General features: G+C 36.2%; 1 protein-coding gene across 4 annotated transcripts in view; it reads right to left on the minus strand.

Moving 5' to 3' along the window:
• Positions 1–25,642, minus strand: part of LOC139445782 (ankyrin repeat domain-containing protein 26-like) — a 758,925-nt gene that overhangs the window by 329,076 nt on the left and 404,207 nt on the right. For all 4 annotated transcript variants that reach the window (XM_071226998.1, XM_071227000.1, XM_071226999.1 and 1 more), the window contains one exon: positions 24,056–24,403. In XM_071226998.1, coding sequence (XP_071083099.1) covers positions 24,056–24,403 — 348 coding nt within the window. The remainder of the gene's footprint in view (positions 1–24,055; positions 24,404–25,642) is intronic.

A 25,642-nucleotide genomic window follows, 5' to 3' on the forward strand; every position in this document is an offset into this window, starting at 1 on the left:
GGTCTATCGATTAAATGGCTCAAGAAACACGAGCGTCAACGTTGCAGTATTATTCATGTTGGAGCATCACCCGTTACAACCCTCGAGGGGGTTCAAATTATTAAAAGTGACAGAATTTCTCTTACTAAGATATTCTTACCGTATAATATACATTTGATAAGGTTGATGTATACTATCAAAACATTTAAGCAAGATCAATTAAAGACTATTATATATTCGTAATATACACTATGAGTTTATATCCGGCGCTCGATGAAAAGATGGAAACTGTTTACAGATTTCGATTACATCAAATAAGTGACATAAAACATCGAATAGAAAAGGATAGGGAGTTGAGACTTGGATTGTATAAAAAGTATCGCAGAGCCGTGAATGCTCTGGACGGAGTTGACACCGCTCTTGTAGTAGCTGGCATGGGACTCGGTGTAGCCGGTGTCGGTTTACTATCAACTATAATCGCCGTGCCTATCGTGCTCGGCATGGAAATAACCGCCGGAGTCTCGGGACTGGCAGGAATAGCGATAAAATTCATTTCTCGTAGGTTACAAAAGAAAGCATTAAAACACGATAGTATTCGAATACTCGCCGAAGCAAAGTTTAACAGCATTGAGGATCATATTTCGACAGCAATGGCCGATTGAAAGATATCCGAGGATGAGTTTCGTTTAGTGCTGTCGGAACTCACCAAATACAACGTAATGTATCAAAATCTTGTAAGACCAATGGTATTAGCGAAGACGAGAAAAAAAAGTTCATAGAACAAGGGAGGCAACAAGCGCGTCAATTATTCCGTGCCAAAACCAAAGAACTGGTTGGAGATTAAAAATAAATTGCTTACTATCGCGTGATTACATTTAGACAAATGCTTACATAAATATATAATAATGGAAAAAACTATTAAATGGAGAGAATTACCACAAGGTTTTTATTATATCAGTGATGTCAAACCAACCAAATACGGTAATCAATTGTTTCTTATCAATTTACAAAAAGAGTGTCGTTACATAGTCTGGTCTCCTAGTAAAATGAACGAAGAACTTAATAAAAATGTTGAATATCGCTTTATCGATAAAAATAATGAATAATATTTTTATTACCATTTAGACTCATCTAAAGCAATGATTGGTCCCAGGTATTGGTGAGCTAGAGCTGAATCTCATGACTATCGTTGAATCGCATAATCATTTTGGCATAAAAAATCCCCCCTGTAGTATCAGTATAGGTATATGAATCTGGCTCAAGTGGAAGTGAGCCAGAACCCCCATTACCTATACTACTACTTTTCAGCCTCCATCTTGCCGTTTAACTATCGTTCTGTCAAGTCAATTTGGTACCATCCATCCACAACCTTCACCACCTTGGGGCTGCTTGGTTTAAACACATTATTTCTAAGGGCGTCTCAAGCCATTGCATGACTCAGGCAGCAGCATTACCTTACTTACCGGGTCCGGCGCAGCCACCAGTTCACATCCATACCCGCAGGGTACCCCTACCCCTCTACACCTCTCTACCCGCAGGGTACCCCTACCCCTCTACCCACAGGGTACCCCTACCCCTCTACACCCACAGGGTAGCCATATCCTCGGAGGCCAGCACAGCCCTATAACTAACCCCTGTCTGCAGGACACTTACCTACCTGGTCCGGCACAGCCACCAGTTCACATCCGGGCACCCGCAGGGTAGCCCTATCCATACCTGCAGGGTACCCCTATCCCTCTACCCGCAGGGTAGCCCTATCCATCTACCCACAGGGTACCCCTATCCGTCCTGTGGGCGTCTCAAGCCATTGTATGCCTCAGGCAGCAGCATTACATGGCTTGGGGCCCCCAAAAATTCCTTACCTACCTGGTCCGGCGCAGCACCCAGTTCACATTCAATACCCGCAGGGTACCCCTATAATTCAATCTCCCAAATAATAATCTGCTCCCTCTACCCGCAGGGTTGCCCTATCCTCGCAGGCCAGCACTGCCCTAGAACTAACCCCCGTCCGCAGGACATTCCGTATTCTACCGAGCAGTCCCCTTGTATATATCATCTATATCCCAATGTGTATTAAATTATATTGTTTTTCTTAACCCTCTGTCGTGTTTTCATTGCACAAACCCATAAGAAGTGATGGAATCATACTTCATAAAAGAGGAAGTAGTAACAAAGTAGATCTTTCATCTAGCCTATAAATAAGTCCTTAGATTCCACCATATCATTACATTCCAGTGTAATTTGACTGATGTTGCACCATTATTTATGGAGCACTAGCTTTTTCATCAAATGTAATGAATTACTAAAAAAATGACACCATTCTATTTGACGCCATGGCTGCTTTTATGGCATTGACAACGTCAGACACTGGTATTCTGGAGAATATATATCTCCTCTAATTTTCGTTCATGGTACGGAAAATCTCGATGAATAAAACGGAATTTGACGCTTTTTCGACACAACATAAAATGACTGCTTTTACAATGTAAATAATGTCATGAACATATAAAGAGTTAGATAGTTTGCCGTGTATCTTAATTGGACAAGACATACACCTGTTTGTATTAATTTTATGTTATGAAATACGTAATCAGATAGGATCGGTTTTCTATTCCTTCAAAGTCCCATCAAAAACTTTGTCATAGTGTTTTTGACGGCATGTTACACAATCAAAAAGTTGGTCAAGATGGACTTTGACCAAATTTTTTATCAAAGTTTTTGATAGTGTAACGGGGGCTTTAGTAATGTGTGAACAAGAGTCATCAGAAGATGACAAATCCTCCCGGCCCCTACAAATTAAAAAAAACCAAATCATCTGCCTGTTTAGTCCACTTGATAAGGAATTTCTATCTGATCTGTCTGTCAGTATACAAGAGTAGTTATTGAGCTATCAAAACAATACCATGGAATTGGGATTCGGAACTTTGTATTTCTATGTCAGGTACACACCTGCATAAACAGTCGAAGTCAAACTTGTTGCCAGGGAAACTGAAAAAATTCTAACAATCCCTAAGTAGCAAAAGGCACCAGATGACAAACTGGTCATATAGCATAGTTTCAAGGAAGATTAACTATTAGTTTTAAAGATGTAGTCAAAGTCAAACTTCTTGCCATGGAAACAGGAAAAAAAATATCTAAATTCCTAAATAGCAAAAGGCACCAATCCAACCCCTGAATAATACATGTTCTAAGTTTGATTCAACAATGCTGAACAGTTTTTTTAGTGCTGCTCCAAAAACAACACCTACCTCCATTTCAAGTTTAACTTGAGTCCATGGATACACAGAAAAATTAAATTTTGAAACATTCCTTAATAGCAAAAATAAAATTTTACAAAAGAGCAAAAGGCACTACTTCAAAATCTTTCAAGTTTCCATCAAACATACTGAATGGTTTTCGAATTCTGCCCCGGAAATGAACCCCACCCCCAATGGAGTCTATTTCCAACTTCTTTCCATAAATTTATTTTTAAAATAAAAATACAAAAAATCCCAAAAAAATCAAAAGGCACCACTTCAGTATGTGACTGATAGATTTGCCAAATTTCAATCAAATACACTGAATGTACATCAGTCAGCCTGCATACTGCTCAGTGCCACACTGTCATGACGTTTTTTCAAAAACGTATACATTGTATCAAAAGTGTTACTTCTTTATTTCTTCACATAGTGTAACCAAATTGTATGAAATGCAACTCAAGTTGATTGTCTTTCCATCAATATCTAAAGTCACCAAATCCAAAAGATGTATGCACTGCCTAGCCATCGATAAAAGTGCTGGTATTATAAGTTTCCTACTTTTCTACATTAACCGTAATATGGAAGCACCCGAATATGGCAAGCAAAGTCAAGTAAGCGCCCTTGTTTGAGATCTAAATTCCAATAATTCATATCATTGGCAAGTACATTTCCTAACAGTGATAGACATATGACATTTATGTTGAAGTACACATTCACTGAGAATTATATTTACCGATAAAAAATCTGAAATTGTGTGTGTTTTTGACGTCGAAACAAAACTGACGGAAGTGGGCATGATTAATTCATACACAGACTGTTTCAAAGATTATGTCACAATACGAATGACAGTTTGGAATGTATTTCTTGAAGAAATCCCGGTTACACCCATGAATATTTCAGTGACCGTGCTCTTTTATTTGTCATAAAACTACTTCGGTGTAATTGACATCATACATTTTCAAAAGACAAAATGTGAAAGATCGCTAAACAGCCCTGACAAAATACTCATATTGACATCGCTCAATATTGGACATCATTATTATTTCTTAATAATTAACAAGATAATACTAGCGTAATACCAGCCAAGAGTAAGTACATGTAGATTCAATCAAAATTTTTTAAACGTTTTCATGGGCAGCAAATCTATTCAACAAACCTATTATTGATCACTCGCAACTCGGGCGCCACACATGTCATTGCTTCGTTGTGCAATCACAAGGACCGCTTATTGATACTTCGGGTGTCATGATGTGTTGCTAATGGTTTAAATCAAACTTATATAAAGCGTGAAACAAGATGGAATTGGACAATTTTAATACTTGAATTTGAAAGCTCAAGAAGAGTAGAGTAGTTAGGCTATATTTAATACAAGGAAACGATAACTTGCACAGTACAGGTGAGAGAAAGCAATATTATTGTTTTACGGTACAATATCAAATAATATCTAGATTAAATGAAAGAGAAAATCATAAAAATATGAATTACTTTGATTAAAGTAGTGTTCAATGTATATACAGTTAATGTGCTCAAAACTCGGAACAAATTTGTTTCACTATGACCACTGGAAAACATACATCTTCGTCTCAGCTAGTATTCCGCACTTGGCTGCCTTACTTAGACCTTTGCTCAAAATATACTTGTATGGCCAGTCCATGAGATACATAGAGGTTATTACGCGAGTGTGTTTGGGGATGGTAAATATCCTGCATTAGGAATAAACATAGTATTTAGCAAGCCTTGGCGAGCTATATACATATGTTTATTCCTAATACAGGATATTTACCATCCCCAAACACACAAGCGTGATAAGCTCTTTATCATATAATGTCATTCTTTAATTCTGTGCTTGAAAATCACTTTCTCTCTCTCACAAACATTGATTTCACAAGCTTAGTACCCTCTGTGGGACGGACAGATGGACAGACGGACGGCCAGACTGCGCCACAACATAATCCCCCTTCGGACATTCTTGCCCGGCGGGGGATAAAAAGTGGCAGTTATTTGTCTGAACGGCCGAGCATGTAGGACAACCGGTAGACAAGAAATCGTGGCACAGATATGATGCGAACGTGCCCTGTCAATCACTTCGGGCTTGGCCATTCAGTGTTCAGGTTTTGATCATGAACTTCCTACCCATAAATATACACTATACCACCTTAATATTAACGACCATAGCTATCTTTCCATATCTTTGATTTGAATATTTTCTGTAAATCAGCATCCTAAACAAAAAGACAATCTGCACTGTCATTTCGTCAACCCTCTTGGTGCCACGTACGGGACAATATATGGTCAATCACTTTTCACACCCGCATAGTGCCAAGGGACCACGTATAGTGTATGTTTATGGGCAGGAAGTTCATGATCAAAACCTAAGCATCATATCTGTCCCATGATTTCTTGTCAAATAACTGCTACTTTTTTTCAAATGAAATGAAAAGGAGATTACAAAAGAGTGGCCACGACATCTAACGTGAGTCAACGCCATATTGTAAACAAATTGTGTCAAGGTCAGTTCCACAAGTGGTAGCTCGGCCCCCGTTTCGGTCGATGGTACACGCGATACAAACATAAAACCACTACTGAAAACATCAACATAACTTCTACAATGATGACAGCAATACCTTTTTATATTTGGTTAACCGCTTATGGATACGATGTGCTGTAAAGTTAGCTTACGATTTGTTTTTCCTTTCATTGAAACTGTGATAATGGCGCTGTGATTGGTTTGCTGAAATAGTATTTTCCGTGAGTCTAATGTACATGGTACATGCTGTGATTGTACAAGATAATTGATAACCAATTGTGTATGCATATATATCATCAAATACACATTACTGATCTCTTCAGAAATTGGAATATATTATCATAACACGACAGCTCGTCTTTCCAACATTCTGCCATGGATATTAGATCTAATATTAATATTAGATTTACACATTATTGATGTACACTGTACTCTGGATTATCGTATGATAATCTATTGCAAGTCTTCAACTCTTATCTGAAATGTTATCTGAAATGTCAGCAATGAGTAAACTTTATTTTATTTCGTTACAATCTCCAATTTTATTCGAATAGGCTAATAGACGGTCTGTGATTTCCAGCCGCTGTGAATTTGTCGTCTGGACAGGTGCGCGTGATTTGACCTCGCGTGTTGTGACGTCATATGAAACAGCTGATCTAATGTTGTGGTAGTATAATGGATACACGTGGTTTCATTTTCCAAATAACAATATTCTCTTTAACTAAACCAGAAAGCATGTCTAGTACATCGCGATTGGAAAATGTCCACGGCGTCCGACGAGTAAATGAGACTGCTTATCACTTGCCACACTGTCAGAATATTTGGCTCAGTTTTCTAATTTTGGTATGTTGACATGAGCTTTTCATCTGTTTGAAGGCTTGAAAATAATGTGCATTTAGTTGAGTAAGGGAATGGAATGTTTTACAGTGAGAAAGCTGTCAAAATGGATCCAATATTAAACAACCAAGATTTTTTATATTTAAGCTTCATCTATTGGAATCTCGAATGGTTCAATTTATAACATTAACAGTAAAAGTAATTAGATCTACCCACAATATATAGATACTCCATTTCTGAAAGACAAAATGTTTTCAGTGTAAATGTGATTTCGTTTTGATGTTTTATATAGTTTTATTTAGTTTTAGTTTTCACTCTGCATTATCTAAATTACCAAATACTTTGATCAGTGACAGAGTATTTTTATTACTTTGTTTTGTATCCTTTTGTATTTAGTATGAAATAGATTTTTTTTAAATAAATATTTGTCTAAGAGCAAAATCAAAGCATTTTTGTGGTTCTTTTTTCACCATTTTAATTTGTATATCTTCCCTCCAACCTGTAGTTAAGCTAGGCCAAAATTAAGAAAAAAAGGAAAGACAAAATAACTGAAAACCATTTATATTTAAATCAATACCAAGAATATATTTTTCCTTTTATGACAAATAATTCCATTACTTTCATTGACATACAATCATTATATATTTCAAACTTTTCCTTTAGTAAAATCGGATGGAATGTGAAACTACTGGAAATGATCTATCACGTATGTCCTTCAATGTACATGTACATACGGTACCTAGGTGTAAATACACTTCTAAAGTCGTATTTATAAAACAATATGAAAGAAAAACTTGTATTTCAAGGACTGGCCATACAAGTATATTTTGTGCAAAGGTCTATGGAAGGCAGCCAAGCGCGGAATACATGCTGAGACGAGGATGTATGTTTTCTAGTGGTCATAGTGAAACAAATTTGTTCCGAGTTTTGAGCACATGAACTGTATATACATTGAACACATTTTAATCGGATTAATTCATATTTTTGTAATTTTCTCTTTCACTCAATCTAGATATTATTTATAATTGTAACGTAAAAAAATAATATTGCCTTCTTTCACCTGTACTGTGCAAGTTATCGTTTCCTTGTATTGAATATAGCTACTACTCTACTCTTCTTGAGCTTTCAAATTCAAGTATTAAAAATCAAGCTTGATATGAGTTAGATTAAAAAAAACATAAACAACACATCACGACATCCGAAGCATCAATAAGTGGTCTGTTTGATTGCACAACGAAGCAATGACATATGGCGCCCGAGTTGCGAGTGTATTTGAATAGATTTGCTGCCCATGAAAACGTTTCAACAATTTTGATTCAAGCTACATGTACTTACTTTTGGGTGGTATTACATTAGTATGATCTTGTTAATTATTAAGAAATAACAATGATGTCCGATATTGAGCGATGTCAATTTGAGTATTGTAAGGGCTGTTCAGCGATCTTTCACATTTTGTCTTTTGAAACTGTACGATGTCAATTAGCCCGGAATTGTTTTTATCACTAATGAAAGAGCACGGTCACTGAAACATACATGGGCGTAACCGGGATTTCATCAAGATATACATTCCAAACTGGCATTCATATTGTGACATAATCTTTGAAACAGTCTGCGTATGAATAAATCACGACTACATTCGTCAATTTTGTTTTTATGTCACAAACACACACAAATTTGTTGGGATTTTTTATCGATTAATATAACTCACGGAAAATTCTCAGTGAATGTGTACTTCAACATAAATGTTGTATGACTGTCACTGTTAGGACATGTACTTGCCAATGATATGAATTATTGGCCTACCTTTAGAATACAGTACCACAAACTTTTCAAACACGTGACAATACCTAATGATGTAATTTGTAGTATTTTGTTGCCAGTCACACCGGCGAGGGAATGCCCTGTGACGTCAGGGGTCGTCGAGTGTGCATAAGCTCCGCCCAGTGATCTATCATCATTGAATACGCCAAGCGCTGTGGAGAGTTTTGAATATTTGTTTACTGAATATAGCCTGCGGCGGTGCATTTTATAGCAAGCGCTAGTTTACGAAAGCACTTTTATTGTTCAAATTTTTGTCTCTAGTTTTTCTCGTAATTCAAGTGGCTAAAAGGGTTATAAATGGAAACTAATATACATATATTATTTTTTCGGTGCATAAATTTTATTATTATGCACAAGAATGTAGTTTATTTGGGATATTATATTGGCTCTGAACACATCCAAATATCGCTATTGTTAGGGTAGGTTACCCTGATCTCTATCCTTAGCCCTTGGATCACCTTTACGATCAATCACCCCTTTTCGATCATTCGGGTTAGGTCCCCGTTTAGTGGCTATTAGATTAACCGAATTCTGTCCTTAGCCCTTGGATCCCCTTTACGATCAATCATCCCTTCACGATCATTAGGGTTCGGTAAATCTACCCGTTTAGTTTCTGTTAATATTCTTCACACAAAAACATCGAGTAAAACGAATGAAAGGGTTTTGTGTCGAATACTTTGGCTACTGGAAATTGTCCTGGAACATTCACACAAGCCACTTTCACCGGCTACATTTTTTCAGTACTGATTCAAAAACGAACTCATCGTTGTGTCGTCACTAGCCATGCACATGCCTCCCTCGTTCTTTACTATTATCCACATCATCCTTACAGTGTTCCCTACCACACTTTTCTGTCACAAAATCCACCCGACGAATTATTAAATAACACGTCATTCATGCGTACTTGCGAGTTCGACGTCTGACGTCTGATGCCTGGAGCCGTTTCAGTTCGTGCCATATCGGATCATTCCTCGCGACTTGGTATCTTGTAAATTACGGAATGGGATGAGTGTGCCAGATGGCATCAGGATCATTCGTAAGTGTCAATAGATTAAAGTCACGAGAAACAATGCCTACCCGTAACCTTCGTAAGGGTCCGTCACCTAATCGACCCTTTTCGTTCAGTTCTGTAACGTCATAAGCATGACTAGGTAAATTTGCACTTTGTGTTACAGTGTGGACGTAGCTCAGTCGGTTAGCTGTCGGGCTAACAATCCGAAGGTCGCGAGTTCGCGTCCGACGGATTCTCACAAAAACTGGTTGCTTGTCTTTGAGACATGTGACCTACGGCAGAGACCGTCCTCACGAAAAGTTGTGGTACTGTATTCTAAAGGTTCTCCGAATTATTGGACTTTTAGATTTCAAACAAGGGCGCTTACTTGACTTGTCTTGCCATATTCGGGTACTTCCATATTACGATTAATGTAGGAAACTTATAATGCCAGCACTTTTATCATTGGCTAGGCAGTGCATAGATCTTTTGGATTTGGTGACTTTAGATATTGATGGAAAGACAATCAACTCGAGTTGCATGTTATACAATTTGGTTACATTGTGTGAAGAAATAAAGATGTTGTAACAGTTTTGATACAATGTTTACGTTTTTGAAACCGCGACCTCATCACAGTGCGGCATTGAGCGGTATGCAGGCTGACTGACGTCCAGGCACCATGAGGGTTAATTTAGATACTGTTAGAAATAGAAAGACAATCATCCTAAAGTACTCATGGAAATGGAAAAAAATTGTTGTGCTGGATTTAATAATCGACACAAAGCATTACGTAGATGTAAATACGAAATAACAAAACAACAGGAAAAGTACTAGTCTGGATTTGCTAGTTTTATCTTAGCGCTGAATACAAAATGTACTTTAAAGGAGGTAATTTGTAGGCACTTTCAACATTCAAAAATAAAACTAAGTTCAAATTGACATGGCAGAAACAGGCTATAGGCATTATGCAAATTAGCCTGGAAAAAAGTTATCAAAACAACAATAAAAATAACATCTATGTTTATGTACATAATAATAATGACATGTAAGTTGTTTTTTGAGAAGGGAATATGTTACTTTTACGTTCTGATATTTTTACGATGATTCACTATCCCACAATGCCACTCACAAATCACTAACCACTGACAAATCACATGCACGTGGGTTTCAAGCACCTGTTTTCACCTGTCGTCAAGGTGTCATAGGTCATGGACATTCACCTTGATCTACTAACACCTGGTTATGCTCAGTTTCACGATAGTCTGTGCCTAGATTTTCAAAACAATCTTAGCCCTAAGATTATCGTAAAGTTATCGTAAGGAAATCGTAGGCTATCGTAGCCCTAAGATATCTTAAGTTTGTCGTAAATCTAAGATAGCCCCATACCTGTCGTAAGTTTATTTTATCTTCATCCAAGATGGCGGCATACTTTTCCACAGATATTGTGCCAAACAACTAGTCCGCTTTACGTTCAAACATTGACATTTCATTTTGTAAAACTGAGTGATTCAAATTGACACTTCGAAAACACGAAGAACGCATCAAGGATTTCACGTCAAAAATGTTCTTTATCGCGACAGCGATCCACATAACTGTGGAGTCGATAGCTTACAATATATTTCTATCCGAGTCCATGCTGAAGAAGTGTGAAACATACCTTTTTGATAATTTGGGAAGATAAAAACTGAAGGAGTCGGCAGGCTGCGGTTATGACCGTGACCTTATTGATAGCTCAGGGGGAGCTAAACTTAGTTCAAACTCTAGTTGAGAGTGGTTTCCCTCTGTATTCGCCCGAGCACCTTGCTCAATGTTAGAGTTTTCATAAGCGCAGAGTTCCGCTGTTATATTTTCTGAGTCGCATTTGTGTCAATGCTTTAGTCTTTATTTTCGCATTTGATAAAATTATATCAATCTACATATGTATAAACAACCATAAAGGTTTCGCATAAGTTTTTACATCCAAAATTGTGTGGGACGGGTGGTTTTAATAATTGAATTTTAACTATACAGTGTAGTATTTATTGACTTAACAAGGAAATACATGTGATCAAATATTTGTATACAATATCTAATATTTTTCTTGCAAAAGTAATTGTAATTTGTTTCGTTTTAAATTCAATACCTACGTTATCTATATCCTCTTGAAAGACAAATATTTGATAAAAAGTGATTAAAAACTGTCTGTCGAACAATTGCACTCTTTGAAAACAGGTGATTAACGGCATATAGATGTATTTCCTTATAAATATAACAATTTACTGAAATTTTGACAGCAAAAGTTAAGCACAGAGTTTTGTATCGACAAATCAAATAAAAAATGAGTTCCCATGCTCATTCTGGTTCCCGTCAAAATGTAGCATAGATTGCACATTGTCAAAAATTCACTTTCAAATATATGTTCACAGAAAAAATGTTTATTGAATGAAATTTACTTATCAACATAAAATACACATTTTCAACACAATAATCTTTGCATTCAATAAGCCGGTTTTAAAATATTTTGGTCTTTTTAATATTTAAGTCTACATCTTCCCGTTTTATGTTTTAAAAAAATATAGATATCCTTGAGACCATTCAGACAATAAAATCGTTGTTACGTATAGGGTCAACGGACAAATACTAGTAAATGATCCTCAGCAATTCTGTCAGAAAAGCCAAACATCATTGAACTACGTTCTGGAAGAGATTTGACACATTACAAAGTATTTCGCTCCTCAGGCAGATTTAAATGAAATCAGACAAATCAGTTTATTAACTCTACTTAATTTAAAAGGATAGAAAATGACTACATTATATGTATGTTCACATCAATTTGTGGCGTGTTCCAGGAGACAACATAACTTGACAATTCCTAAATTATCTCTCTTTGCGAACGAAAATTAGTGTCACTTTTAAATTTTGAAAATAATTATGGATCTAGATAGATAAAAAATAATTTCATCATCTCAATACTAATAGCTTGATATTGAATCTAAGTCCTTCGTTTATTCTTGAAATATATTGGATACATAAGTAACAAAACAAATTTAACAAGCTTAGATTGTCATATAAACTTGCTTGTGGGTGCGCTGCTTCCTGAACAATTTTTGTTTTGAGTGTTTCCACGTATAATGTTGGTGTTAACACTAATATAAACTTGACTTTTGACATAAACATAAAAATAAACAGTATACATCACTTAACATCAGACTTGAACACGCATGTTAAATGCTGAACGCATATGCAGCTGGGAAATCCCCGTGACGTCACTGGGAAACACCCCGCTTTTTTAATCTCTAACACAAATGAGTTCTCTGTCAGAGTTACGACAGGTATCATAACTCTGAACGATCTGCGACAGGTTTACGATAGTTTCGAAAATCTATCTTATCTTAACCTTAAGATATCTTATCTTTGAACGTAAGTTGTTAAGATTTATCTTAGCTAAGATCGTTTCGAAAATCTAGGCCCTGTTTTGTTCATATTTTTACACACTTTTACGTGTAAAAAGGCATAAAAACATTTGATACGCTGTATTTGTGCCATGGCCCAATTAGTACTAATTGAGTTGTTTGAATATTTATATATTTTGTATATTAACTGCATTTATTCAAAATAAATCTGAGATCGAAAAAACAGTTTTTTTTCATTTCCGTGAGTACTTTAGTTCAATGTTGTACAATTTGGTTACACCATGCAAAGAAATAAGAACCATGTATTCAGTTTCCACACTGAGCTGTATAAGGCTAAATGATGGTAAGTCAGGAACATAGTTAAATAGGACATTTTCTCGGACCTGTGGCAAGTGCTTTTTGTGCTTACAAAAGTATGTTCTAAGGACATTCAGAGCATGAACAATTTCAGATTCCTTTGATTGTGGTTGACAAAATTACTCAGACCATGTAACTTACACAAAAAGGCAAACAAGTATCTGAACAATCTGTAATTCTAGAATGTGAGAACTGGCAACATTGTTACTGACCTTATGGACTGAAAGTTTCAAAATAAAAGGCATCTAATATTTGAATGTCTTCAATATCCATAACATCCAACCAACCACTACAATGACATCACAATTGAATGTGATGACATGAAGATGCCATTGTGATGTCATCTACCTAGAAACAGGTTGCTAGGGTCTAATCTGTATGTCAAGCCTTCCAACATTCAGTTCCAAGATGGAAAAAAAACATATTTATTAAATGAGTCATTTGAGAATGGGCGATCTTTTTCAATTTATCTTCCCTTCACAAACCCGCTAGGTGCGCTGACTGGGACGGTCCAACCTTAAACTGACGGCGCATGTGGTATGCGCGATACGAGCACTGCATGTTACTATGACGCCTATAGACAGTTAACTAGTATAACCTTCACCTCTGTCGGCAACGGTCATGCTTGTGTGTGGACAGTATATCTTTTCGCCTAAAAATTATTTATCTATTGCCATGTCCGGAAACAAATGTTCTTTGTTTTAATGATACATCAGGGATGACCACGACTGATTATATTGTATAGTTAACCCCTAGATAGGCGTTCGAAGCGATGCGGTGAGATCAGCTGATCATTCATCCCAGGTCGCTTTGTTGACGTTTTGCAATCTGTACTGAAAGTGTTGCCCTTGATGTATGAATATCACACTTTTAAAAATTAAATAGATTTTGTATACATTCCTCCTATATCTATGTTGCAGCATCGCCGAGCAGGCTACATCATATGCATGCATTTCAGTAAGTACAGCGGTGAGCCCGTTGCCTCAATGTTGTGAATATTGACAGCAACACATGTAAGTATTTGTCAGATATATAACAGAGAGCAATGAGAAATGTTCTCAAGAAATTGTAAGAGTAACAGGCACTGTAAAATTACGTCATCAACTAGATATCATGATACAATGTTCAAAATAAAAGAAATGGAAATAACTGAAATCTGTTTTGATATTTAAGGGTTAATTGGTGCATGTTGTAGAAAAGGATTTTATGTATGAACGGTGGCTGTTTGTTGCCAAATACTACCATGATCATATTTCAATATGATCAATGAAAGATATATATTATCTTGGCCTTTTTTGAATTTTACAAAGTAGAAAGAAAGATTTCAGACACAGAGGACCCTATATATTTCAGTTAAAATACATATTCAAGAGTATTTGTACCAACTACAATTTTTATAAAATAAAACAATATATTCATACTAATTGTCAATCTCTATAATGTTGATTGTATTAACAATGCAGTGTCTACATCCAGTTTGCACTGACAATAATCATATGATTGTGACACAGTTAAAACTGATTCTTAACTTCATTAGGCCTTTCTTTTTATGTTTCCTTGTTCTAATCTGATGTTTCAAATTCCAACATAAACAAATTATTAATGTTATTCTTTTTTCTCTTCACACCAAAAGATATCTGCATTGCACAATGACTCTTATTTTATTTAATATCTTGGCACACTTGAGCATGTGTACTAGTATTTGATTACACATGCATGACTTTTTAGCAGTCATCTGTTTCTGAACTGAATATTATGACAATAAAGATAAGTAACATAAAAAAAAACTCTGGTATTCTTTCAGGTTTGGAGAATCAATCAATTCACCGTGAAAACATTTTTAATTTCTTACATAAGTTACTTTGATCTTGATAAGATCAAAATAGATCCGAATTAAATTGAGGAGATTAAATTATACAGTCTAATTCATTTCAGCCAGTCTGTCTAAAATCCGGTCCTATTTTTCAGGCAATAATAAATTAATGAAAATTTAAGAAAGAATATATACCTTGCTTGAGTGAATCAGACAATATGCATATTGGCTGGAATTTTTAGTCAAAATACATATTGGGCCTGATTATAGACACTGACTGTAACATATGTAAGTATAATCTGTTATATTCAAAAACAAATAACACAAATAAATCCATTTATCTACATGGAATGACTGTGGGGTTCAATTTGCATTTATTTAACCATCAGAAGATTTTGTGATAAACTTTCTAAATTCATATTTGCTAGATGATAATAATATCTACAAAATATACTTAATACTACAGGTGTCTTGAAGTACTGTTGAATGAAAATCAGGATACTTAGATACAGTAGGGTAGTGTGTGGGTTTGTATGGGAAATAATTTGTCAACATTAAAATAAATATTATGTTACTAAAACAAGAAGATAAAACTATGATTTAAATCTATTTATGCATCATACACATTTTGTGGGGTAGCTTGTATGATTTGTTGTTTGTTGGGACAAATCTCTGTAATTTACTACTATTTTAAGAGCATGAGTATCAGAATTATGTAAGAAATGATGGATGAATGAATTAACACCTGTGATGACTCAAAGCGCTTAATGGTGGGACACATGTTATTGGGGCAGAATAATATGGGTAAATCTCTTATTTCAAAGTATGATGAGCGGTATGTATATTGCAACTGAGTAACTGAGTGCTTAATAGATGCCTGATAGATGTTCATTTGGCCTATTTCTAAAAAAATAATATAAATTTAAATATTCAGATGCTACTTTAATTTTGATATAAAGAGTAACATTTAAAATCAGTTGTTTTATTATATTGAACGTTATTTCTTCTTAAATTATTTGTAAAGGAACGGATGTAAACTTACTATATAGATCATTGGTAAAGGCCTGTCAAAGATGTCTGTGTGCTGCAAATGTTGGCGTATCACTAATTTTATTAAATTGAAGTCCATGGTAGTATTTGTTGTGATTTGAATGCTTGAATTGTTGTGGGAAATAACACAAAGGCTGATAAATAAAATGAGTTTGCATTATTTCATCGATGCAATATGTAAGCCCCGACTGACAGAATGCCTCGCTGTTTTCTGACGTAGAAAATACCGTGGCGATATACCATTTTTCATGACGTTTTTCCCGCTATATTCCAGAGTGACAATTCGTCTTGTAGTTGAAGACTCAACAAATGTTGATATTATAAACTAATAATCACCTCAAAATACGTGCTAGTTAAAAATATTCATTTGTAAACGACCGTTTTTGAACGAAGGTGCAACAGGACAACTCTTTAGCTTGGCTCCGTCTATACATGTCAGTAGTTGTCGCAGCGCGCATTGATCCGGGAACCAGACCGGAAGCGACAGTTTGGACCGTCGCTTATATCATTTCAAAAGGAGAGTTATTGCCCTTTGGAACAAAAAGATCGCCCATTGACTTTCACTTTGTGTGAGTTCATTGGAGTATGAAGGTTCATACACCAGTGAACTCACACAAAGTGAAAGTCAATTCTTATAAAAAATTTATCACAATTTTGTACCCCAAAAGGATTAGATGTAGGCCAAGATCTAAACACAATTAAGAATTGACCTTCACTTTGTGTGAGTTCATTGGAGTATGAACCTTCATAGAGTGAGGGCCAAACTGTATGAATGTTTGGCCCTCACTCTATGAAGGTTCATACTCCAATGAACTCACACAAAGTGAAGGTCAATTCTTATAATTTTTTATCACAATTTCTTACCTCAAAGGATGTAGGCCAAGATCTAAACACAATTTCATTATTTAGTACGTGTGACTTCATGTTTACACTGACAACAACAAGCTATGTCGCGGAATAAAATAGTTCCCCAAAAAGAGAGGTGACATTAGCGTATGGATGCAGAACTTGCTCTTCGAAACATCTTACGCAACACATGTGTTCATATAATATCCCCATTAGATGAGAAAGGTCTGTAATGAACTACCTCAGTAAGTCAGTCACAATGACAGCGCGTCGTAATACATTTACATCAAGTACAAGACGTCAAAATGGCCGACACGATAAACGCAACAGGAGGATTTCCGAAGTTGTTAATGAACCTGTAGCGGTTACATGTGTTAGTCATCATTGATCAACTGACCAATTATTGAAAGGTGATTAAAGATGCGTCAAACAGACACCAAGGTAAATTCGTAGATTGCTGGAGACAATCACTGTCAGCCTAGACACAGATCGAGTCAATACTGACGATAGTTTGGATGTGCATTTTTTCGTTTGTTCATTAGGATGGTCCGTAGCGAGAAAAGTCGTGAACAATCATGCAGTCAAGCTTTCTTACGTTTCTAAATGTATACTAAGATTCTGAGACCAAGATTAAAGGTTCTAAATGATCAGAAATAATGTTTTCGTGCTAGGGAATTCCCAGGGGTTTCCTCAGGAATGTGGAAGTAGTCCATCAGAGTTAACGTCATTTCAAGAACAGGGTCTCGTGAAAAACGTATGAACGTCAAATTGTGTCGTTCATACACTTAAGAACGTCAGTTTCGCGGTCATGTGACCAATCTCTCATCCAATGGAAAAGTCGCAATCGTGTAGACGTCAAATTAAAAAATTATTTATATTTAGTATGTGTGACTACATGTTTACACTGACAGCCATACAACAACCAGCTATATCGCGGAAAAAAATAGTTCCTTAAAAAGAGAGGTGACATGAGCGTATGGATGCATAACTTGCTCTCCAGAAACCTCTTACTATACGCAGCACATGTTTTCAAATCATATCCTCATTAGATGAGAAAGGTCTGTAAAGAACTACCTCAGTAAGACAGTCACAATGACAGCACATCGTGATACATTTACATCAAGTACAAGATGTCAGAATGGCCGACACGATAAACGTGACGGAAGAGATTTCCGAAGTTGTTATTGAACCTGTGGCGGTTACAAGTGTTCGTCATCTTTGATCAACTGGCCGATCATTGAAAGGTGAATAAAGATGTGTCAAACAGACACTAAGGTAAATTCATTGATTGCTGGAGACGGTCAGTATCAGCCTTGACACGGGTCAAGTCAATACTACGATAGTTTAGATGTGCATTTCTTCGTTTGTTCATTAGGATAGGCCGTAGCGAGGATATTCGTCAACAATCATGCAGTCACGCTTTCTGACACTTTTCAATGTATACTGAAACGCTGAGACCAAGATTAAAGGTTCTAAATGATCAGAAAGATCACTTATGAACGTCAATTTTGAGGTCATGTGACCGACCTCTGGTCCAATGGAAAAGCTGTATATTGTTTAAACTTCAAATTAAATAATTATATCAAAATTGGTCCTGTTTTTAATAAAATCATTTGACCAAAACGAAATAGTCAAATTTTAAGTTAACCAACTTCAGACATGACTTAAAATGCTTGTAAATACAGTGCACAAATTAATAAAACAGGAAATCAATGACAACTTTGAAAAATCTACAGTTTTTATATATATGTACCAAAAGCCATAAACTGTTGTTTCAATGTTGACTGTTTCAGTTAATTGTTGCTGTTTGTTGTTTAACGCTGCACTTATTCCAGCCATATGACCGTGGTCTGTAAAAAAATTGAGTCTGGACCAGACAATCCAATGATTGACATCACGAGCATTGATCCACACAATTAGGATCTGATGACATGCATCAACCAAGTCAGCGGGCCTGACCACCCAATCCTGTTAGTCGCCTTTTACGTAATAACCTTTAACCTTGTGATATTTACTACTTGATGTCATACAACTTTCATCTTACAAAAAAGTAACACCATGCTGTCTTTTGTGTTCTTGTTTGTTTGACTTAAGTACCACAAACTTGTGACGAAGCAGGTCACTGATCTTTGCCTTGGTTGTCGCTTTATTGTTAACATGCATTTGTGCGCTTTCCCACTTGTGCGTTACAAAGCAGCATATTGACAGTAGCAGGTGACTTCGCCTACGTGAAAACTGCCAAGCTGACTGTCGTTCATTTCCCGATGAACGTCAGTATGTCACGTGATTACGTTGACAATCGAGCGGAGACATACATAACATCTTAAGGGGAATTCCTCAATGTCTAAAAATAACATTAAAAATCATTACGGAAAACTAGTTTGAAAGGTATCTTGGCTGATGTTTCCAAATATTCAAGTGTTCAAAATGGTACACAGCCCACTATCTGAGAGCGACACCGATTCAGGCTATGACTGATGCAGGCTTTGAAGTCAGACAGATCATCTATATGTCGGGTCACCAAAATAAAGCGTCCATTCAAAGCTACAACAGAGAATACTCGACTTAACAAAAGAAATCACTGAGCTCCACACTGTCCTGTTTTGCTTCGGGAAATCCAACCGCGCCACCTCAGCAGCCGTTGTTTGACTCAAACACACAACCAAAGTTCACAGAATGTTAATATCAATCCAATCTAAGCATCAGCCGGGTCGGGATTTCAATAAAACTTTAACTTTAGTGGGTGCAAGATTTATTTCAAGTGCATGACATTGCCGAAGCCACCATTTTCTGCTGTCACCCCAAATGGAATGTTTTGGACGGATGACGTCAAAACTCTCCGCATTGATATAGTTACGCTTTAAAAAATCAAAATTTGATGTTTAATGGATTGTTTTGTTATGATTTATGTATCTGTCAATACAAGGACTGAAGTTGTATTTGTTGACATTCATCAGCTGATGAAGACAATGCCTCACGTGAGCAAAACATCATGAAATTTGCTCACGTGAGTCACTGTCTTCTTCAGCTGATGAACGTCAACAAATACAACTTACATCCTTAATTTAATAAAAACATTTATGGCTTCATGTTCTTCTAAATATGGAGAATCAACAATAAATATTGAAAATTATGTCGATGTTGACCTTTCTGACCTTCACGTGTATTAATCTCATTGGTTGACCCGTACTGTTGTATACAAATTAGATTACCGATCTGGAATGCTAGCAAACTAGTACCAAATCAAATCGTGTAAAATGATCACAATACATTCTCGCGAAATTTGATACTGTTCTGTGTGTTGATATATCTGTGCACACGAGTCACGATGTCAAAAGGATATTTATAAGTTTCACTTAAAACTTTGACTTTGAAACTCTAGCAATGAGGAAGTCTGATTGTGTAACTCATTGTTATTTTGACTACAAAATCAACCAATCACACATAGTGTTGTTTCTGAAGACGGCATTTGCAGGTCATATCTTGTTTTCATTTCAGAGAGTTTAATGACGTAACTTTGATGAGTTATATAGATGTTTTTACAAGTTTCTGACAAATCTGATAACAAATAAATAAACTGGGCCGGCCATTTGTATCTACGTTCTTAAATTATGGAGGAATAAACACGGTAAGAACATGAAGATAAGATAACAGTTCAGGTAATGATTATTCATTTAAAGTTCAACCCTTCAGACACCTGTTAGGACTATCCGAGTTTTCTTTACAGTTTATCTTGTTAAATCGTTCACCATATGGATTTAATTACCAGGGTCGAGATTTTCGAAACCATCTTAGCTAAGATAAATCTTAACAACTTACGTTCAAAGATAAGATATCTTAAGGTTAAGATAAGATAGATTTTCGAAACTATCATAAAACTATCGTAAACCTGTCGCAGATCGTTCAGAGTTATGATACCTATCGTAACTCTGACAGAGAACTCATTTGTGTTAGAGATTGAAAAAGCGGGGTGTTTCCCAATGACGTCACTGGGATTTCCCAGCTGCTGACAATAGCAATAACAACAACATATATAAGTGACAGAGAATTCATGATCACATTGTCAGGTCACATTGTTTAACATGCACATAACTGAGTGAAATTCTGTACAATCCTACATGTAGACGTTTTGTTCTTATGATAAAAGATGCCATGACTAACCGAACACAAAAAGCATTCGTGTGCCATGCAATAGCATTTTTCAAAACCAATAAATGTTATAATGAATAAGTGTAGTGTTACCACACTTTAGCTATAAGAATTGAAATAATGTGCGAAAACAAACTTCACTATTTTCCCTTCAAATGGTCCTCTCATGAGCGCGCAGAACTGTATGATATAAACACATCGCGTACAAAGTCAAGGATGCAAGTAAAGGACATTATTCTAAATGACAATGAGGAGACCTTTGATCGAACTGCATATGCGTTCAGCATTTAACATGCGTGTTCAAGTCTGATGTTAAGTGATGTATACTGTATATTTTTATGTTTATGTCAAAAGTCAAGTTTATATTTGTGTAATCAACATTATACGTGGAAACACTCAAAACAAAAATTGTTCAGGAAGCAGCGCACCCACAAGCAAGATTTTATGACAATCTAAGCTTGTTAAGTTTGTTTTGTTACTTATGTATCCAATATATTTCACGAATTAACCAAGGACTTAAATACAATATCAAGCTATTAGTGTTTAGATGATGAAATTATTTTTTTATCTATCTAGATCCATAATTATTTTCAAAATTTAAAAGTGACACTAATTTTCGTTCGCAAAGAGAGATAATTTAGGAATTGTCAAGTTATGTTGTCTCATGGAACACGCCACAAGTTGATGTGAACATACATATAATGTAGTCATTTTCTATCCTTTTAAATCAAATAGAGCTGATAAACTGGTTTGTCTGATTTCATTTAAATCTGGCTCAGGAGCGAAATACTTTGTAATGTGTCAAATCTATCCCAGAACGTAGTTCAATGATGTTTGGCTTTTCTGACAGAATTGCTGAGGATCATTTACTAGTATTTGTCTGTTGACCCTATACGTTACAACGATTTTATTGTCTGAATGGTCTCAAGTATATCTATATTTTTTTGGAACATAAAACGGGAAGATGTAGACTTAAATATTAAAAAGACCAAAATATTTTAATGCAAAGATTATTGTGTTGAAAATGTGTATTTTATATTGATCAGTAAATTTCATTCAGTAAATTTTTTTTCTGTGAACATATATTGTCAAGTGAATTTTGGACAATTTGCAAACTATGCTACAATTTGACTAGAACCAGAACGAGCATGGGAACTCATTTTTCATTTGATTTGTCGATACGAAAATCTGTGCTTAACTTTTGCTGTTAAAATTTCAGTAAATTGTTATATTTAATAGAATACATCTATATGCCGTTAATCACCTGTTTTTAAAGAATGCAATTGTTCAACAGACAGTTTATAATCACTTTTTATCAAATATTTGTCTTTCAAGAGGATATAGATAACATAGGTATTGACTTTAAAACGAAACAAATTACAATTACTTTTGCAAGAAAAATATTAGATATTGTATACAAATATTTGATCACATGTATTTCCTTGTTAAGTCAATAAATACTACACTGTATAGTTAAAATTCAATTATTAAAACCACCCGTCCCACACGATTTTGGATGTAAAAACTTATCCGAAACCTTCATGGTTTTTTCTACATATGTAGATTGATATAATTTTATAAAATGCGAAAATAAAGACTAAAGCATAGACACAAATGCGATCCAGAAAATATAACAGCAGAACTCTGCGCTTTATGAAAACTCTAACATTGAGCAAGGTGCTCGGGCGAATACAGAGGGAAATCACTCTCAACTAGAGTTTGAACTAAGTTTAGCTCCCCCTGAGCTATCAATAAGGTCACGGTCATAACCGCAGCCTGCCGACTCCTTCAGTTTTTATCTTCCCAAATTATCAAAAAGGTATGTTTCACACTTCTTCAGCATGGACTCGGATAGAAATATATTGTAAGCTATCGACTCCACAGTTATGTGGATCGCTGTCGCGATTAAGAACATTTTTGACGTGAAATCCTTGATGCGTTCTTCGTGTTTTCGAGAGTGTCAATTTGAATCACTCAGTTTTACAAAATGAAATGTCAATGTTTGAACGTAAAGCATACTAATTGTTTCGCGAAATATCTATGGAAAAGTATGCCGCCATCTTGGATGAAGATAAAATAAACTTACGACAAGTACAGGTATGGGGCTATCTTAGATTTTCGACAATCTTAAGATATCTTAGGGCTACGATAGTTTCGAAAATATGCTACGATAGCCTACGATTTCCTTATGATAAATTTACGATAATTTTAGGGCTACGATCGTTTCGGAAATCTAGGCCCAGTTAATTACCAGACAAAGGGTCCTCCTGCTGGTGGCTGTGACAAGGGTTGCTAGTCCGGGAGCCTACCGAACAGATCGGGAGGTAAACTATCCGTTCTTTGTCTTTACTCACAGGACAATAGAGGCAAATTTTTAAAATAATAAAGAATTCTATTTTGCGGGAGAAATAGACAATCATGCGAGAGATTTCATCAAATGGCGAGAGTCTCCTGCAAAATTCGGGAAGGTTGACAAGTCTGACTTATATCTAGATATGGAGCCATTTGTGGTATCCAAGGTTTGTCATTCAAGTTCATATGAAGTTTGACGCTCTTTGGTGTTCTTGTTTATGTACGGTTTTCAAAAAGCCTCTCACAACACTCAGGATATTTATAGTCAGAGGGGAGCTAGTTTTGCTTGGGGTTGTTATATTATTGTGATTTACAGTCACATCCCAATGTTTGATGCATCGATTGTAATTCCGATGACAGGGATTGCTATTTGTTTGATGATATTTTGGGGGAATGCCACTTGCAAGGATTTAGGATTATCCTTTCTTGCCACTGTCATATGTGTACACACAAAACAGTTCCATTTGATATTTTGTAGCCTAATGCATGGTCAATGTAGATTTGGAGATCCTCCAAAGAGAAAAGATGTTCTTACCTACCTGAGGTCTCAATCTTATTCTATGCTCCAGGATACACATATTGAGAAGATATTTTAACTATACATACATGTTGAATGAAGATTTGATTGTATCTGTGGTGTTGCCATTTAATAATAATTTTGTGTATAAAGTACCAGACCAGGTGAGGTAAATATTTGAGTACCTGTCCCCAACTTGAGGTGAGTCTGGATTCCCATTGTCCGAAGCATAAGAATCTTCATCCTCAAAATCAGCCATCCTATTTTGCAATATGACTTGGCTTGGGGGTGGAACCTGCAATTGTTTCTTCAGCATCTGCGACGTTGATACTGATGGTGGTTGCAATTGTTGGGGAGCATTTGCAGAATTTTGCCGCACAGTTGGTTGGATTTGAGTTCTTGTGGTACATTTCTGGCTTAATACAGACAAGTTCAATGTATCCACATTGCTCTTCATATCTGTATCTGTTGTACATGTGACCTTTCTGTCATAGTTCTCCTTTTTAACTTCATCCTCTATCCATTTCACTTCCCTGAAAACAATAATTCTCTCGAGCTAAACACAATTGGAAATATTAGTATAAATTTTATATTTATATACTTTTCCTATCTCACAGTTTGCATATATTCTTCTTTTTCGATCCTATGTGGAAACGTACTTGAACCATGTTTCCAGCTTCTAAAACAAAAACTTTTACCTGAACACACCCTAGATCTCCATGGTTAGGTCCAGGAGCAAGCTTGCTCGAGCTGACCATGTGTATACCTCTGACAACTCATTCTCCTCTGCAGAGGTTTCAGGCTATAGGAATTTAGATGCGGGGATGGTTGGGCGGGCGTATCGTGTGAGATATAGGATAAGTATAAAAATAGACAATTCATACTCTCACTTTGCATTTTATCCCATGGTTAAATGGTGGGCCCTAACCCATATTGACTACAACCTAAAAGACAAGAACTTGTGAGGTGGAAAAAACATGATCAACCAGTGTTACCCACCCTGATACATTACTCAAATGAACCAGCATGAGGTCGGGAATACATGGCAAACTTTTGTTTTCGTGTCATCATTCTTTACAGGACAACCTCGTAGGTGTAAACGCATAAGCGAAACTGTTGACGACTTAAAATCGATCCTGTACAGGCACCAATTCTTCAAACAAAACACAACGCTATCTCCCACAGACAATAGAGTGCGCCAGGTTTGGTAACTCATTTAACGCTTCGTCAAGGATATCAAACACATTCGAGTGCATGGAGCAAACCAAGGCGAAAAGAGGAACAATCGACAATATTCCATATCAAGGACCATCAAACCAAACCCTACCTCACAAATACCCAAGGCAGAGGTGAGAGGAATAAACGTTCAGGACACCGTTCTCATTTTTTTTTAACGGCTGCACCTAATGGTGACTTTGTGGATGAAGACTAAGAAGTCTATTCAGACAAGCTAATCCACCCTCCGAAAGAAACTCGATCTGGGAAAACACAAACAATAAAAAAACACATTACACCAAAGGAAATGTTCAATGATTTATTCTGTATATACAAACATAAAACATGTAAGGATTACTTGTATAACTTGTATACCAGTTTATCTGCGTGAACTGGGGCAAGATAGTTGTCTCGCCAACACCAACAGACCGAATTTGTGGAGCCCTTCGACGTCAGTGACTGAAATGTCGCAAAGGCAGTTAGAGGCGAAAACTGTATTGGACTTCCAGAAGCACCCTTCCATGATAGCGGAAAGAGTGCAGTTACTGTCTAAAGTC

The sequence above is a fragment of the Haliotis cracherodii genome, unplaced genomic scaffold, assembly GCF_022045235.1.
Source record: "Haliotis cracherodii isolate W230 unplaced genomic scaffold, xgHalCrac1.p SCAF_6, whole genome shotgun sequence".
NCBI lineage: Eukaryota > Metazoa > Mollusca > Gastropoda > Lepetellida > Haliotidae > Haliotis > Haliotis cracherodii.